The 14,892-nt window shown below is 35.6% G+C and overlaps 1 protein-coding gene across 1 annotated transcript in view; it reads right to left on the bottom strand.

Annotated features, from left to right (window-relative positions):
- The window catches only part of LOC101424440 (complement factor H-like), a 67,149-nt gene extending 64,951 nt beyond the window's left edge, over positions 1 to 2,198 (bottom strand). The window contains exon 1 of the mRNA XM_071207301.1: positions 2,055 to 2,198. Within this exon, the coding sequence (XP_071063402.1) occupies positions 2,055 to 2,198 (144 nt within the window). The remainder of the gene's footprint in view (positions 1 to 2,054) is intronic.
- Between the last annotated feature and the right edge of the window lie 12,694 nt (positions 2,199 to 14,892).

The following is a 14,892-nucleotide window of genomic DNA, read 5'->3' as shown; positions in this document are numbered from 1 at the left end:
GAAGGATGCAGGTGCGGATTTTACCCCTACGTAACCTGATTTTTCTTCTTCTTTCTTTTTCATCCTCACAAGAGTTTGAAGGGCTTCCTATTCTTTCAAGATCAGCTCAGGGGATATACTGTATGTTGTATTTTAATAACATTTGTTAGTTAATTTTTCTCTTTGGAGCCAATTTAGGTAATATACGAAAACAGAAAAAATTTTCCTTTAGTCACATCACATAGAAAAAGACTCTTATTTATCTCTCACTCACATTCATCCAGGTGAGTTTGCCTTTAGTAACTTTTTAACCAGGGAAAGTGGGCTAAGAATATTTCTTAATAACCAAAAATATATGAGTATGGTAAACTGATTTGCTTCCGATTTTAGTTGGAGAATGAAATGCTTTTTAGTGTGCCCTAAACCATATTTATTATATAAATGAGGTACAATCTAATTGTACTTCATTAAATTATTTGGAACAGTTTTGACTGGTATACTTAGGAGTTATATTGTATATTGACAGGTTTATAGCTTACTCCTTCAGAAATTTTGCACTTTTCTTGGGATGTTTAGAAAGAGTTTATTATTTTTAATTGTGACTAGTATTAGTTTTTCTCTGAAATATGATTTTCCTATTCCAAAAAATCTCATGTAACAAGTTAAAAAAAAATCCAGCACATACACGCCCAATGTCCAGCATCAATTCCTTGCCATCTTCGTCTTCCTATCTTGTGTTCACTGATGTACTTCCTTTTTTGTTTCGTTACAAGTTTTCTCAGATAATTTCTTCCAATGTGTTATATGGATAATACATTTTCAATCCTTGTTTATCCTAAATGTCTGTCTTTACCCATGATTTGTAAATGACACCTCCTCTTGTGATGGAATCCAGGCCTGCAGTCCATTTCTTTCATAGTGAATAGATTTTTCACACTTCTTTTAACCTTACAATATGCTGCAGACTAAAATGCTCATCTTCATCTCATTTCTTATATGTGATCTGCCAGTTTTTTCCCACCAGAGACATAATGAAATATCATTTTTATCATAGCCTTGTGCTTCTTCACTAATCTCTCTCATATGAACACAAAAGTCTACCTTTATCTTATCTCTTTTAAGGTGAATATAATGTTACAACTGTTATCTATCAGCATTGAGATTTGCAGGACTAAGAACAGACTTCTTTTACCTCCTATACGTCTATCAATGCAGGTTGTGGTTCTTTTTAGAAGTTATGGTGCTTCCATCACATTCTTGACTCAAACCATTCTACAAATGTTGATTAAAACATTGACTAATTCATAGCTGTTGCTAATTAGTCTGTATTAGTGCAGTTGATTCCTTTGATCCAAGCCCAGGATCTTATCAATATTGCTGTTAACTTTCTTCTAGTTGGAACAACCTACTACATAATATTCTCTTTGATGCATGGATCTGTCCATTGCAGATTCACTCTCATCCCCTGTAGCATTCCAGTTGTGAATTTGTTCTGCTTTCCCTCTAAACCATTAAACTATTTGGCGATAGCAATGAGTAATAGGCCAGGGCAGAAAACAGAGTGAAGGCCAGTCAAAGTAGTGGGTGACTGCAGCCTTGGCCAACATTCTGACTACAGCCACGTGAGGAGAGCTTGAGTCTGGACACACAGCAAAATCACCCTGAGGTCCTGATCCATAGAAACTGTGAGATCATAAAGGTTTGTTGTTTTAAGCTACTTTGTCCTGAGAAAAACTTGTTACATAGCAATAAATAACTAATATGCGAGGTGTTAGATGATACTATTCTTACCCAATCATTTAATTCATATATTTGGAAAAGTGTATCATTTAGAGTAGTATATATTCATAAACACACATATATTATCTTTGAGTAACAAAGTGATTAAGAGTGTTCAGTTCATAAAAGTTGAATTTGAGCCTACTTAAAATTGCCTACTTGGGAAAGAAGAAAGTGACTACAAAAGAAATATATATAAGAAAGTGACTTTACATATACAATAATAAACATAATTTTGCACTTAAGGGAAAGTTATTTCAGAATTAAACAGTAGTAAATACATGAAAGGAACTTACGAATGCATCTTGGAACAGGTATCCAGCCACTACGAGTACATGTTGCCGTAGCTCACCGGGAGGAAGGATAAAATCCTTTTTCACACGTGTACGTGATTTTATCTTCACGTCTATATTTAATCCTTTGAGAGTTGTAGAAGCCATTGGCAATATAAGGAGGTACACATGTTACTTCTGAAAAGAAATAGGATGTATAGATAATGTAGGAGTGGTTAGCCATTTACAATAATACAGGATATGAAAATAAAGAAGTGCGCTATTTATTTGTCCTTAGCACAGCTAATACTGACACATACATCTATTGAATTGTGAGGCATTTTGTTACACGTAATAGTTTTAGAAAAACATGCAACTACTGCAACTCTCATCTCTCCCAAAAATGGAGCCTAATTCTCATCCGTTTTATTGTATTTTATCTTTTTTAAGATTTATTTTTATTTCTCTCCCCTTCCTCCCTCTGTTGTCTGCTCTCTGTGTCCATTCACTGTGTGTTCTTCTGTGTCCACTTGCATTCTTGTCAGTGGCAACAGGAATCTGTGCCTCTTGTTGTTGCGCCATCTTGCCGCATCAGCTCTCTGTGTATGCAGAGCCATCCTGGGCAGACTGCACTGTTTTTGTGCAGGGCAGCTCTCTTTACGGGGTGCACTCCTTGCATGTGGGGGTCCCCTATCCGAGGGACACCCCTGCGTGGCACAGCACTCCTTGCACGCATCAGCACTGTGCGTGGGCCAGCTCACCACATGGGTCAGGAGGCCCTGGGTTTGAATCCTGGACCTCCCATGTGGTAGGTGGATGCTCTATCAATTGATCCCTGTTGAGCCAAATCCGCTTCCCCTCATCCATTTTAGTGTGTGCTAGATTTAGTGAGAAATTTTTTAAAAGATATGACTGAAGTGGTAGTGTTTGGTCATAAAATAAACGGAGGCTTCCTCTTCTCTGTGATCACTAGCTCTGGAAAAGTTAGCTGCAATTCAGGCAACCTATTTAGAGAGCCATGTGATAAGGAATTGAGACCTCCTGCCTAAGGCTATAGGAGGGAGACAATTAGGAAGGGGATCCTCCAGCCGGGTCAAGATATTCGATGACTGCAGCCTGGACCAACTTTCCAACTGCGGCCACGAGGAGAGAACCTGACTCTGAAAAACCCAGCTAAATCACCCTCAGATTCCTGACCCATAGCAACTGTGGGATAATAAAGTTTTGTTATTTTAAGGCTCTTTATATTAAGGAACAATTTTATAAAACAATAAATAACTAAATACAAGTTTTAGATGATATTATTCATACCCATTCTTTTAATTCAGATGTTTGGAGAATTGTGTCATTTACTGTATTATTACTCATACTTACATTCATATATATATACACATATATATTTGAATATCAAAGCAATAAAAGAGTGTTTAGTGTACAAAAATTTGTTTTTGAGCCTACTTTGAACACACTGGCCTTCTGTCTGTCTCCAAACATGTGAAGCTTATTCTTAACCAGAGCACTTTCTATTCCTTGCCTTAAATGATTTCCACCCTCCCCCAGATTTTCACATTCATGCTTATCACCATCAGTCACCACCTCAGAAATAATTTTGCTGAAGATCCTATAGGTGTTATATGAATGAACACTTCTGCCTTCCAGGTTGGTTTTCATGATATTTGTCTTTTATTATATTTTTTTCTCTTCATATCCTCCATGTCATTCTAGACACTTCCATAACAAAAAGCTCCCGCCACTATGCTGATAACTTCCTCTGTGGAATCCAAATCTAAATATCTAACTGTAGTTAGATATTTACATATGACACAGGTCAAGTTCATATATAATATTCATGTGCAAATTTGACTCTTTATATATCAGACTATTCCAGCATCCTTGTCTCCAACATACCCTCCCTCCTGTGTTTGACATTTAATGTGTGACTCAAGAATCCCATGACAAATGTTTGGAAGTTTATTCCACATTCTTTCCTCATCAATCTCTAACATTGTTTGATATCATACCCTGTAAAGTTTTAATTTAATTATCACTTATGTATTTCCTCCTCTCCATACAGGACTGTCACTGTGCATATTTAGGTCCTAGAGATATAGCAACACTCTTTCAATTTGTCTTAAATTCATACTCTATTAGACAAGAATAAAATTTTAACATGCCTGTATTAACAACAAGTCATATCGCTACTTAGTGCTAATATCAGAAATAATATATGAACACCTAAACAGAATTTTTAAATAAAATACAATTAAGTGTGTGATGCTAAGAACTGGCATATCACAAAGGAACATCAAACATATTCATTTATGTATTTTTCATTTCTTTTACTATTTCTATTATATTTTCATATACCCATTATAGTCTAATTGCATATAGTTATTTATATTTTGCTTAGTCATGTAGCTGAACTTAAAATCAGCCTTGGAGTCAAAGCTATAAGACATAAATAATAAGAGTTTACTTAAGAGACCCACAAAACGATATAGAGACATTTTTGCTCAATTAATGAAGCATAGATTGCCTTCTATCAATCACTTGCAAGCACTCAATGTAAATCTCTTGATAAAATTTAATTCCTTGAACTCCTTAGCTGCTTTTTTTTAAAAAAATCGTGTTAGTAAAATATTGCCAAGGGCATAACCTCAATTCAAAACATGATCTTAGAGACTGTCCAAATTGTAGGGCCATATTTTTTCTTCTATTAGAAAAATCAAATAGGAATTTGAACTAATAAAACAATTCAAGGTTGGCACAGTATGAATAGAGTCAGTGGAAAATGTAGTCTTCATAGGAATAAAAGCTAACGGAACAAAAGTGACTTTTATTTTTTAGGTTTTGATACATTTAATTAATCCTAGAAATGATTTGTTCTCATAGACCTTCCCCAATTGAACAAAGACATCAAAGTTTGGTAATTCACCCTCAAATAAAACTCGGGGAGTTAGATGTCTACGGCCAGATGGAAGGAAGCTTAAATATATTGTCCTTTTTCTGGGATGGACAGATGGTGAAGTAAAAGAAAGTTTCTGGGATGATGCAAGTATTCTATATCTTGCTTTGTATGCTGGTTCCCCTCGGTGCAAAAAAGTGCTAGACCATATCTAACTGAACAATAGTGATGTGTACATTTATTGCATATTAATTATTCCTCACTTAAAAAGGGAAAAAAATACCAAATATCAGAATCAAATGGATTCCATTTACAAATATTATAAAAGAAAGGCTAGATAATCTAAGGCAACATGACTGTATACCTCTTGCATAAGCAAGGCAAATCACATGAAAATGTAAGGTGTGAGACAAAATCATAATTCAAATAGGAAGCGATCATAAAATCTGAGATTATTTTCTGAGCATTGGATTAGGTTTTATAAAAACTTCATGCATGAAATGATTATGAAAATAGTATCCATTACTAACCTTGACTTATATTTCTTCAATCACTGAATATGTTGAATATTCCTCCATATGCTTACTTATCATATGAATATTTTGTTGGGAAAACTGGTAACCATATCCAAAATAAAGAAATCAGACCCCATCTCACAGCTTATACAAAAATTAACTCGAAATGGAGCACAGACTTAAATATAAAAACAACAACCATAAAACTCCAAGAATTAAATACAGGAAAACATCTTCAAGATCTTGTGGTAGATAGTAGTTTCTTACACCTTACACCACACTATGATCATTACGAGAAAAAGAAAGATAAATAGGACCTCTTCAAAATAGAACACTTTTGCATGTCAAAGGACATTGTCAAAAGGGTGAAAAGGCAGCTGACTTAATGAGAGAAAATCGTGGACAAGCACACATTGGATAAGGGTTTAATATTCATGATATTTAAAGAGATCGTACAACTCAGCAATACAAAGACAAAGGATCTGATTTAAAAATGAGCAAAAGACTTGAAAAGTCAACTGTCCAAAGAAGAGATACAAATGGTGAAAAAACACATGGAAAAATATTCAACATCACTAGCTATTTTGTAATTGCAAATCAAGAGTGCAATGAGATATCATTGCACACCTATTAGACTGACCACTATTAAACATTCAGGGGAAGCTGATGTGACTGAAGCAATCGGGCTTCAACCTACCACATGCGAGGTCCCTGGTTCAGTTCCCAGTGCCTCCTAAACTGGCACAATGGGCAGAGAGTCAAACTGACATAACAAGGGACACAAGAAGAAAATCAAAACGAGAAATCCAACAAAGCAGGAAGCAGGGGTTCCGGTGCCTCCTAAAGAGGATGAGCAAGACAGCGAGCTGACGCAGTAGGCAGGCACAGCAAGATGATGCCACAAAATGACTCAGCAAGAGAAACAAGAAGAAAAATGCAGTGAGAGGCAGAACAAAGCAGGGAACGGAGGTGGCTCAAACAATGACACACCTCCCCTCCATATCAGAAGTCCCGGGTTTGGTTGCTGGTGTCCCCTGAAGAAACAAGGCAGACAAACAGACAGGGCAAGTGCAAACAACATTCATGTGGGAAGAAATAAGTAAATAAAATAAATCTTAAAATCAAAATTCAGAAAACTGTAAAGGTTGGAGAGGATGTGGAGAAGTAGAAATGCGTATTCACTGTTGATGGGAATGTAGATGGTACAGCCACTGTGGAGGATTTGTTTGTCAGTTCTTAAGGAAGAGGAATAGAGATTTACCATGTGATCTGGCAATACCATTGCTAAGTATATGGCCAGGAAAACTGAGAGCAGTGACAGCAATAGATATCTGCACATCGATGTTCATAGCAGTGTTATGCACAATAGCAAAAAATTGGAAACAACACAGCCTTCCATCAACCAAATGATGTCTAAACAAATCGTGGCGTATACACATGATGGAATATTATGAAGCTGTAAGAAGAAATGAAGTCTTGAAACATATGACAACATGGATGAAACTGGAGGACATTATGCTGAGCGAAGCAAGTCAGACACAAAACAAAAATTATGTTAAATGTTAAAAGAAATCAAATAGAAAAATTAAAATAAAATATCTGGATTACAGAGTTCAAAGGGATCTTTCCAGGGAAGCAGATTTGGCCCAGTGGTTAGAGCATCCACCTATCACATGGGAGGTCCGCGGTTCAAACCCCGGGCTGCCTCGACCTGTGTGGAGCTGGCCCACGCACAGTGCTGATGCATGTAAGGTGAGCCATGCTACACAGGGGTGTCACCTGCATAGGGGAGCCCCACGTGCAAGGAATGCACCCTGTAAGGAGAGCCACCCAGCGCGAAAGAAAGTTCAGCCTGCCCAGGAATGGCACTGCACACACGGAGAGCTGACACACAAGATGACGCAACAAAAAGAAATACAGATTCCTGTGCTGCTGACAACTACAGAGGTGGACAAAAAAGAACATGCAGCAAATAGACACAGAGAACAGACATCTGGGGTGGGGGTGGGTGTAGGGGTGGGGGGTAAGGGGGAACAATAAAATAAATAAATCTTTAAAAAATAAAAAGTTAAAAAAAAAAATAAAAGGGATCTTTCCAAGTGGGCCTTAATTTACAAGAACTTGAATATGAGAGTCCTGGATTTTTTTAAAATAGTGGGCTTTTAAAAGAATACAGTGAAGAATGTATTATTTTTAGTAATAGAAGTCATTAAAAGTTTATTTTGCTTCTACATTTAGTAAAGAGCTGAGAAAATTAAACCAAAGTTTATTGGCACAACATTGTAAATTGAGACTACGACCTGCCCTTTGTTAAAAGAGATATTCTTTTTTTGCACACTCCTAATTTTATTGAAATATTTAATTGATAAAGATTTTCATAACTTACAATAAATTTATTAGTGACAATAAAATATACACATTTAAAATGTACAATTTGATATTTTGACAGAGAAATCCATGACAATACCACCACAATTAAGAAGGAAACCGTCTAACAGTCCCATTAGTATTTTTAAAACACAAAATGAGAATTCCATAACATTTTGTCTTCAGAATCTAGCTTTTCATATGATATGATTTCTAGATATCAAAAGATTTACATGTCTCCATAATCAGTATGAAGGGCTTTTCCTACTTTAGATCTCAGAAAACAAAGAAAACATAATTTATTTTCCCCTCTTTGATTGCGATAATTTTTCCATAAAAATACAAGTTATTACAACCATTCAATACAGAATATTCTTACCAGTTAATTCACCATAACAATAGACACATGAAACTAGATATGACATCAAGCTACATTTAATAGAGAAACTGAGTATTCAGATGTCTTGTCACAGTACCTTGTCCCTCAGCAGAGGAAACCCAGAAGCTGAAAATGACATTGACAAGGAGCAGTATTTTAGATATTCCTGATGGTGTATAAATTCATATATTCTAGTTGCACTATTTATTTCCACTCTGCTTCAGTAGCAGTTTTCAAGTGTGGCTCTGAATTTAAGAGCATTTTAAGCAGCTAGCTAATTGACGTCATTTAGAAAATACCAAAGTTCAATGATTTTGCAAAATCACTAATTGACTCTTTTCAGTGTTTTCACTATAATTTGTTGAGTTTATTACCTGACAAGCTGACATGTGGTGCACAACTTTTTGTGGGAACAGGAATGGATTTACCACCAAAGTATTATAAATTTCTCATTTTGAAACAAAACTTTCTGAAAATAGGTGAGATCCTTTCCCAACCAGTTGATTTGTATTGAGTAACTCTGCCATGCCATTATACCTTTCTTAATGCATTACTCACTGTTACCTACATTCCTTACTTTGGGATCTCTGTAAATCAAGCAGTGTATTGGAACCTAGCTGAACACCTATATTTTCATGAGCGCAGGGAAGCATCTGAATTCCTAAAACTGATATTAACAACTGTGTTTGAAACACCTTCTTTATAGGGGATAATTTCTTCTGATTCATAAAGGGATTTTTTTTTTGTTGAAAGAATTTCACCAAAGCCTCATTTTCTTTAAAGATACTGTCTTCTCTCTTATTGGTTTTTTTTTTATCTTCTTTATATATATATTTTTTATACTCAAGTATATTTGTTATGTCTGAAGATTTCATTCTTCACTATGAAAGAACTTCTAACAAACATAGTTAATATTGAAAATACAATATTACTATAAAAGAGGAAAAAACAAATGTGTCCAAAGTAAAAGAGCTAACACATTTAAAATTATTTATATACTTTTCTTAATATTTGTTTTTTTTATGCTATAAGTGCAGTAATTTTAACTTTCATTAATTAAAAACACATTTATTCCACAACAGCAGATTATTTTATATCAGGATAAGCTTTCTACAAATAATTATAAATTCAATCTGAAATATAAAAATTAACTGTTTGAGTGAGCAAAAGCATGCAGAAATTGTTAAGTCTTCAATTCTTGAAAGAATGAACTCAAGCTGTGAAAGCCATATTTATCCAGCCTTTCAAATGATGAATCCCATGAAAAAAAAAATAGGAATCTTATTTCTATGGGGAATTACAGGCCTGAATCCTGGGCTGGCAGAACATCTCTTATCTGAGAAGTTAAATGTAGGGATAAAGGGACACCCATCAGTGAAGTTTCCAAATATCTGCATACCAGTCCTTTTAATTTGGTGTCCCTACACTGAGCATGCATGGGGTGAAAACTCCAAATAGCTCAGTTAGAACAAATTGCTGAATGGCTGGAAACTGCAAAATTCAGCTAAATGACCAGTGTGGATAGAGATTGGAGTTCAAAGCTAAGGAATATTTGCAAATTTATCAACTGATCTATTGAAATTCAGAAAAGGTGTTTTAGGAGTAAGTACCAGCACCCAGAAGCTGACAAAGTGCTATCACTTGGAATAAGGCAAACTGAAATAATCCTACCCTAACAAAACTGAAAGTCAAACCTTAAGAGAGTAGTATTCTACCAGGAATATAACTGCTAGAAGAAATGTCAATATCCTTCAGATGAGTAGATCATAGTCTATAATTTCTACAATATATTTTTCACAATATACAGTGTGCAATAAAAACTTGTTAGAACCAACTACAATGCACTTGGAAAAAGGCCTTGATCCAAAGGGGGAAAAGGGAACGTCAAAAGAGTTTATAAGGCTAAGAGACTTCAAAATGAGTCAGGACCTTATTCCAGAGGTTAAACTTAAGCACATCTCAGTGTTTAAGTGTAAATAATGCATCATATAGCAGGGCTCCTGAGGACTCTGGAGACATCCAGACACTATAGGCAGAGCAGAGAGTGCAGGAGTTTGGTGACCTGCCAGTTGGTCCTACTTTGGAATTTATGCTCCCTGGTGTAACAGAGCAGGACTCAGTTGTGGTTTCCCTACACATGACTCTTATGCCCCTTCTATTTGAACCTATAGTTAGTACTCGAGTTTATAGGTATAAGTCCAAAAGACTTAAATCTTTGGACTAAATATGTGTAGGCTGCACCCTGAATCACAATAGTGTTGCAACACCCACTCTCCAGTTCATTGGACTCATCCACGACAACTAAAAAAGTGATGATGGACAATGACCATCCCTAGGAACACAGAGAGTCTGCAACTGCAAGCAAGATAGCCCCATCCATCTGTCCCATGGGACCTAAGCTCCCTATCAATTAGAGTTTGAGTAGGTATCACCATCCCATAATCCTCAGGATGGGGAAAGAATGGTGGGCTAGAGTAGACTTACTGGTATCCCGCTACAGACTTATTGTGATTCTAGCAATGGAAGAATTTATATCATTGCTCTGGAGGCACTGGACACTGGAGGTTCTGAGGGGAGGGAGAGGGAAAAACAGGTAAAAAATGGGGGCATTTTCAGGACTTGGGAATTATCCTAAAGGACATTGCAATGACAGATACTAGCCATTATGTATTTTGGCATAACTTACAATATTGTGCAGGAGAGAGTGTAAACTACAACGCAAACTATAATCCATGCTTAGGGGCAATTTTCCAAAATGTGTTCATCAATTGTAACAAATGTACCACAGTAATGAAGGCTGTTGTTAAGTGGGAAAATGTGGGAAAGTTATGTGATGGTTAGGCGAATGTGTCAACTCAGCCAGGTAATTGTACCCAGTTGTTTGGTCAAGCAAGCACTGGGTTAATTGTAATACAAGGGCATTTATGGACTTTAGTCATCATTGACTTTGCTGCAGGGGTAAATCATAGATAGCTGATTACAGTTACATCAATCAGGGAGATTGCCATTCAGCAATGAGTGAAGCTTTATCCAGTCAGTTGAATGCCTTAAAAGGGGAAGTGATTCCAGCATTGAGTGAGAATTTTCCAGTTTGTCTTTGGACAGCCAACATCTCCCAGAACTCATTGTTGGGCTTTCATTGGAGCCCCTGGTTGCAGCCTGCCTGTGGAACCTGGACTTGTGCATCCGCATGGTCACATGAGAGACTCTGAGAAAATCTCTTACTATCAACAGATATCTCTTGTTGATTCTGTTTCCCTGTAGAACCCTGAGTAATACAGGTAGGGAGCAGAGCATATGGGAATCCTCTATATTTTTACGTAAGGTTTACATAATCTAAGTATCTTTAAAAAAATTAAAAGTGTATTTTTGAAAAACTGTTAGACTTGTAAGGAAGCAGAGATATGACCTACATACAAGAGGGAAAAAATCTAAGAGTAAAAATAGGCACAAAGATAACAGAATAGAAAAATAAGCAGGAAAAAACTCACTTTAAAATGACTAAGAGAAAGGAGATATCAAAGAATTACAGGGAATATACATTTTTTATAATTGTTAAAGAGATGTGTATTTTATGAAATAATCAAATTTGAATCATAAAAATGAAATTGTAACATCCAATTATTATATCTGGATGTTATAATATCCAAATTTTCTGAAGTATAAAACACTTGAGAAAAATCACAGCTGAATGAACAATGGAAAAAACAGTTATCAATAGGCTTAAAAATAATTTAACAGAAATTCCCTGAACTGAATCATAAAGAAAAAGGAAGATTGAAAGAATTATTAAAATCTTAACCACCTTTGAAGAAGTGTCATGTGAAGACTATAGAAAACCTTAAAGGACTAAAATAAATGAAAATTGTTAAATGAGAAATGATAACCAGCAAAAATACACTTTAAAAACAAAGATGAAATAAACAGTGAACCTAAGTATAAAGAATTTCTTGCAACAGAGTCACACTGGAAGTAATGCTAAAATAAATCTTCCAGATAAAGAGAATTAATGTCACCTGATTATGTAGACAGGCAGTAAAGAATGAAGAGCACTGAAAACAGTAAGTCTCGTGAATATAGATAAATATTTTCCTTTCCTTAAATTTGCCAATATACTATGGAGGGTATAAAACAGAATTAATAAAAATATATTGCAAAATATATAGAAGAAAACATGGCAAGAAGAACATAAAATTTTACAGGAGATAAAAGAAATCTTTGCAAGGGGCTGACACTTTATATCAAATAATAAAATATAAGTATAAATTTAAGCTAGTATGTGATAGGTTATATAAGTAACTAAGGAAAAGGGAGAAAAATAAGTAATAAATTATGTAAATTGAAATGCTAAAACCAGGAGGGCTTTAACCCAACTTTGAAGGGCACAGATTGGGGCAGCCAGGAGACCAAAGAGCCCATCAAGCAAACATTTAGACAAGAGCTTTGTTAGGACTTATGAACAGGAGAGACTTTGATGGCATCCAGTCAAACTGTGAAGTTAGCACCCTGCAAAGGAGCATTGCAAAATTTTGGCATAGGTGGCTGTGCTGGCTTGGTTATGTATTCCACAAAAACATATTCTTGACCTTAATCCATACCTCTGTGTGTGAACCCATTGTATACAGACATTTGATGAGGTTACTTCAGTTGAAGTGTTGCCCAACACAATGAGGGTGGGTATTCATCCTATTGCTGGAGTTCTTCACCGGCAGAATTAAATTCAGTCACACAGAGAGAAAGCCACAGAAGAGGCCGAAGTCAATTGAATCAGATTGAGCCAGAAAAGACCACCTGTGCATTCCCATGTGACAGAAGCCAAGGATAAAGGATGTGAGGCAGCCAGCCCCAGAATGCCACAGTCATCTAGGAGAAAACATTACCTTGATTGTGGACCTCTCCCTTCTAAACTGTGTCAATAAATTCTCCATGTTTAAGACCACCCATTTCCTAGTATTTTATTAGTCAGTAAACTAAAAAACAGTGACCATGCTGCTCTCTTCTGATTATCTGAGTTCAAAATGGTGAAAAAGGAGACCCAAACTATGCTAACAGGAGTAGTAGAAATGTTTTCTGTAGTAGCTGAGATGTTTGATTGATTCTCTTTGCTAATATGAAGTTTTGTATGCATTATTTCTAGGAAATCACAGATGTTGTCTTGAGAGAAACAAATTAAATAATATCTTACATTAATCACTAATTTAATTTTCATTCAAAATATCTCATTTTGGTTCTTATTATTTATTAAAGTTAGTTTTTGCATTGTTTATTAGTGAATAATAGACATGGAAAGGTGTATAAAATAAGACTACAAAGATATGGATGTCATTATTCGTTATACCAATGTCCCTTTAAACCTATTTCCCTTTTTTTCATGTCACAATATGTCTCTTTTGTTAACAAATCAGTTTTATTTTTTTGTATGCTGCTTGTAACTATTTTATTGAGGATTTTTGCATCTATATTCATTAGAGATACTGGTCTATAATTTTTTTTGGGGGGGGGGCGGTAGTGTTTTTATCTGGTTTTGGTATTAGGGTGTGTTGACTTCATAGAATGAGTTCAGTAACATTCGTTCCTGTTCTATTTTTGGCAGAGTTTGAGCAAGATTGGTATTAATTCATCTTTGAATGATTGGTAGAATTCACCTGTGAAGTCATCTGGTCCCTGGCTTTTCATCTATGCAAGGTGTTTGATATCTGTTTCAATCTCTTCACTTGTGTATGGTTTGTTGAGGTCCTGTATTTCTTCTAAAGTCAGTGTAGGTAGTTCATGTGTTTTCAGGGATTTGTCCATCTCATCTACATTTTGCAGTTTTTTGGAATACAGTTCTTCATTGCACCCTCTTATGATCTCTCTTTTTCTATGGGGTCAGTGGTAATGTCCCACCTCTCATTTCTGATTTTATTTGTGCCTTCTCTCTTTTTTTCTTTGTCAAGTTAGCTAAGGGTTTGTCAATTTTGTTGATCTTCTCAAAGAACCAACTTTTAGTTTTGTTGGCTTTCTCTATCGATCTTTTTTCTCAAAGTCATATATTTCTGCTCTCATCTTTACTATTTCTTTCCTCCAGCTTGGTTTGGGAATAGTTTTCTGTTCTTTATTTAGTTCTTCCAGGTGTGCAAGTAGATCATCAAATTTAGGTCTTTCTTATTTTAATGTAAACATTGAAGGATATAAATTTCCCTCTCAGCACTGCTTTTGCAGTGTCTCATACATTTTGATATGTTGTGTACTCATTTTCATTTGTATCAAGATATTGGCTGAATTCTCTTGCAATTTCTTCTCTGACCCACAGATTGTTCAAAAGTGTGTTGTTTAATCTCCATATATATTTAGGTAGTATCCCTTTTTCTGTCCATTATTGATTTCCAGTTTCATCCTGTTATGATCAGAGAAAGTGTTTGGTATAATTTCAATCTTCTTAAATTTACTGAGACTTGTCTTGTGACCCAACATGTGGTCTGTCTTGGAGAAGGTTCCTTGAGCACCTGAAACGAAGTTATATCCTGCTGTTTTGGAGTAAAATGCTCTATGGATTTCTATTAGGTCTAGTTCATTTAACATATTATTCAAGTTCTCATTTCTTTATTTAAACTCTCTCCAGATATTCTATCCAATACTGAGAATGGTGTATTGAGGTCCCCAGCTATTATTGTAGAGAACTCTGTTTCTCCTTTCAGCTTTGCCAGTGTATGCCTC

This window comes from Dasypus novemcinctus, chromosome 13, assembly GCF_030445035.2.
Source record: "Dasypus novemcinctus isolate mDasNov1 chromosome 13, mDasNov1.1.hap2, whole genome shotgun sequence".
Classification (NCBI taxonomy): Eukaryota; Metazoa; Chordata; class Mammalia; order Cingulata; family Dasypodidae; genus Dasypus; species Dasypus novemcinctus.
The sequence above is the reverse complement of the archived record's forward strand: the minus strand, read 5'-3'. Positions and strand labels throughout refer to the sequence as shown.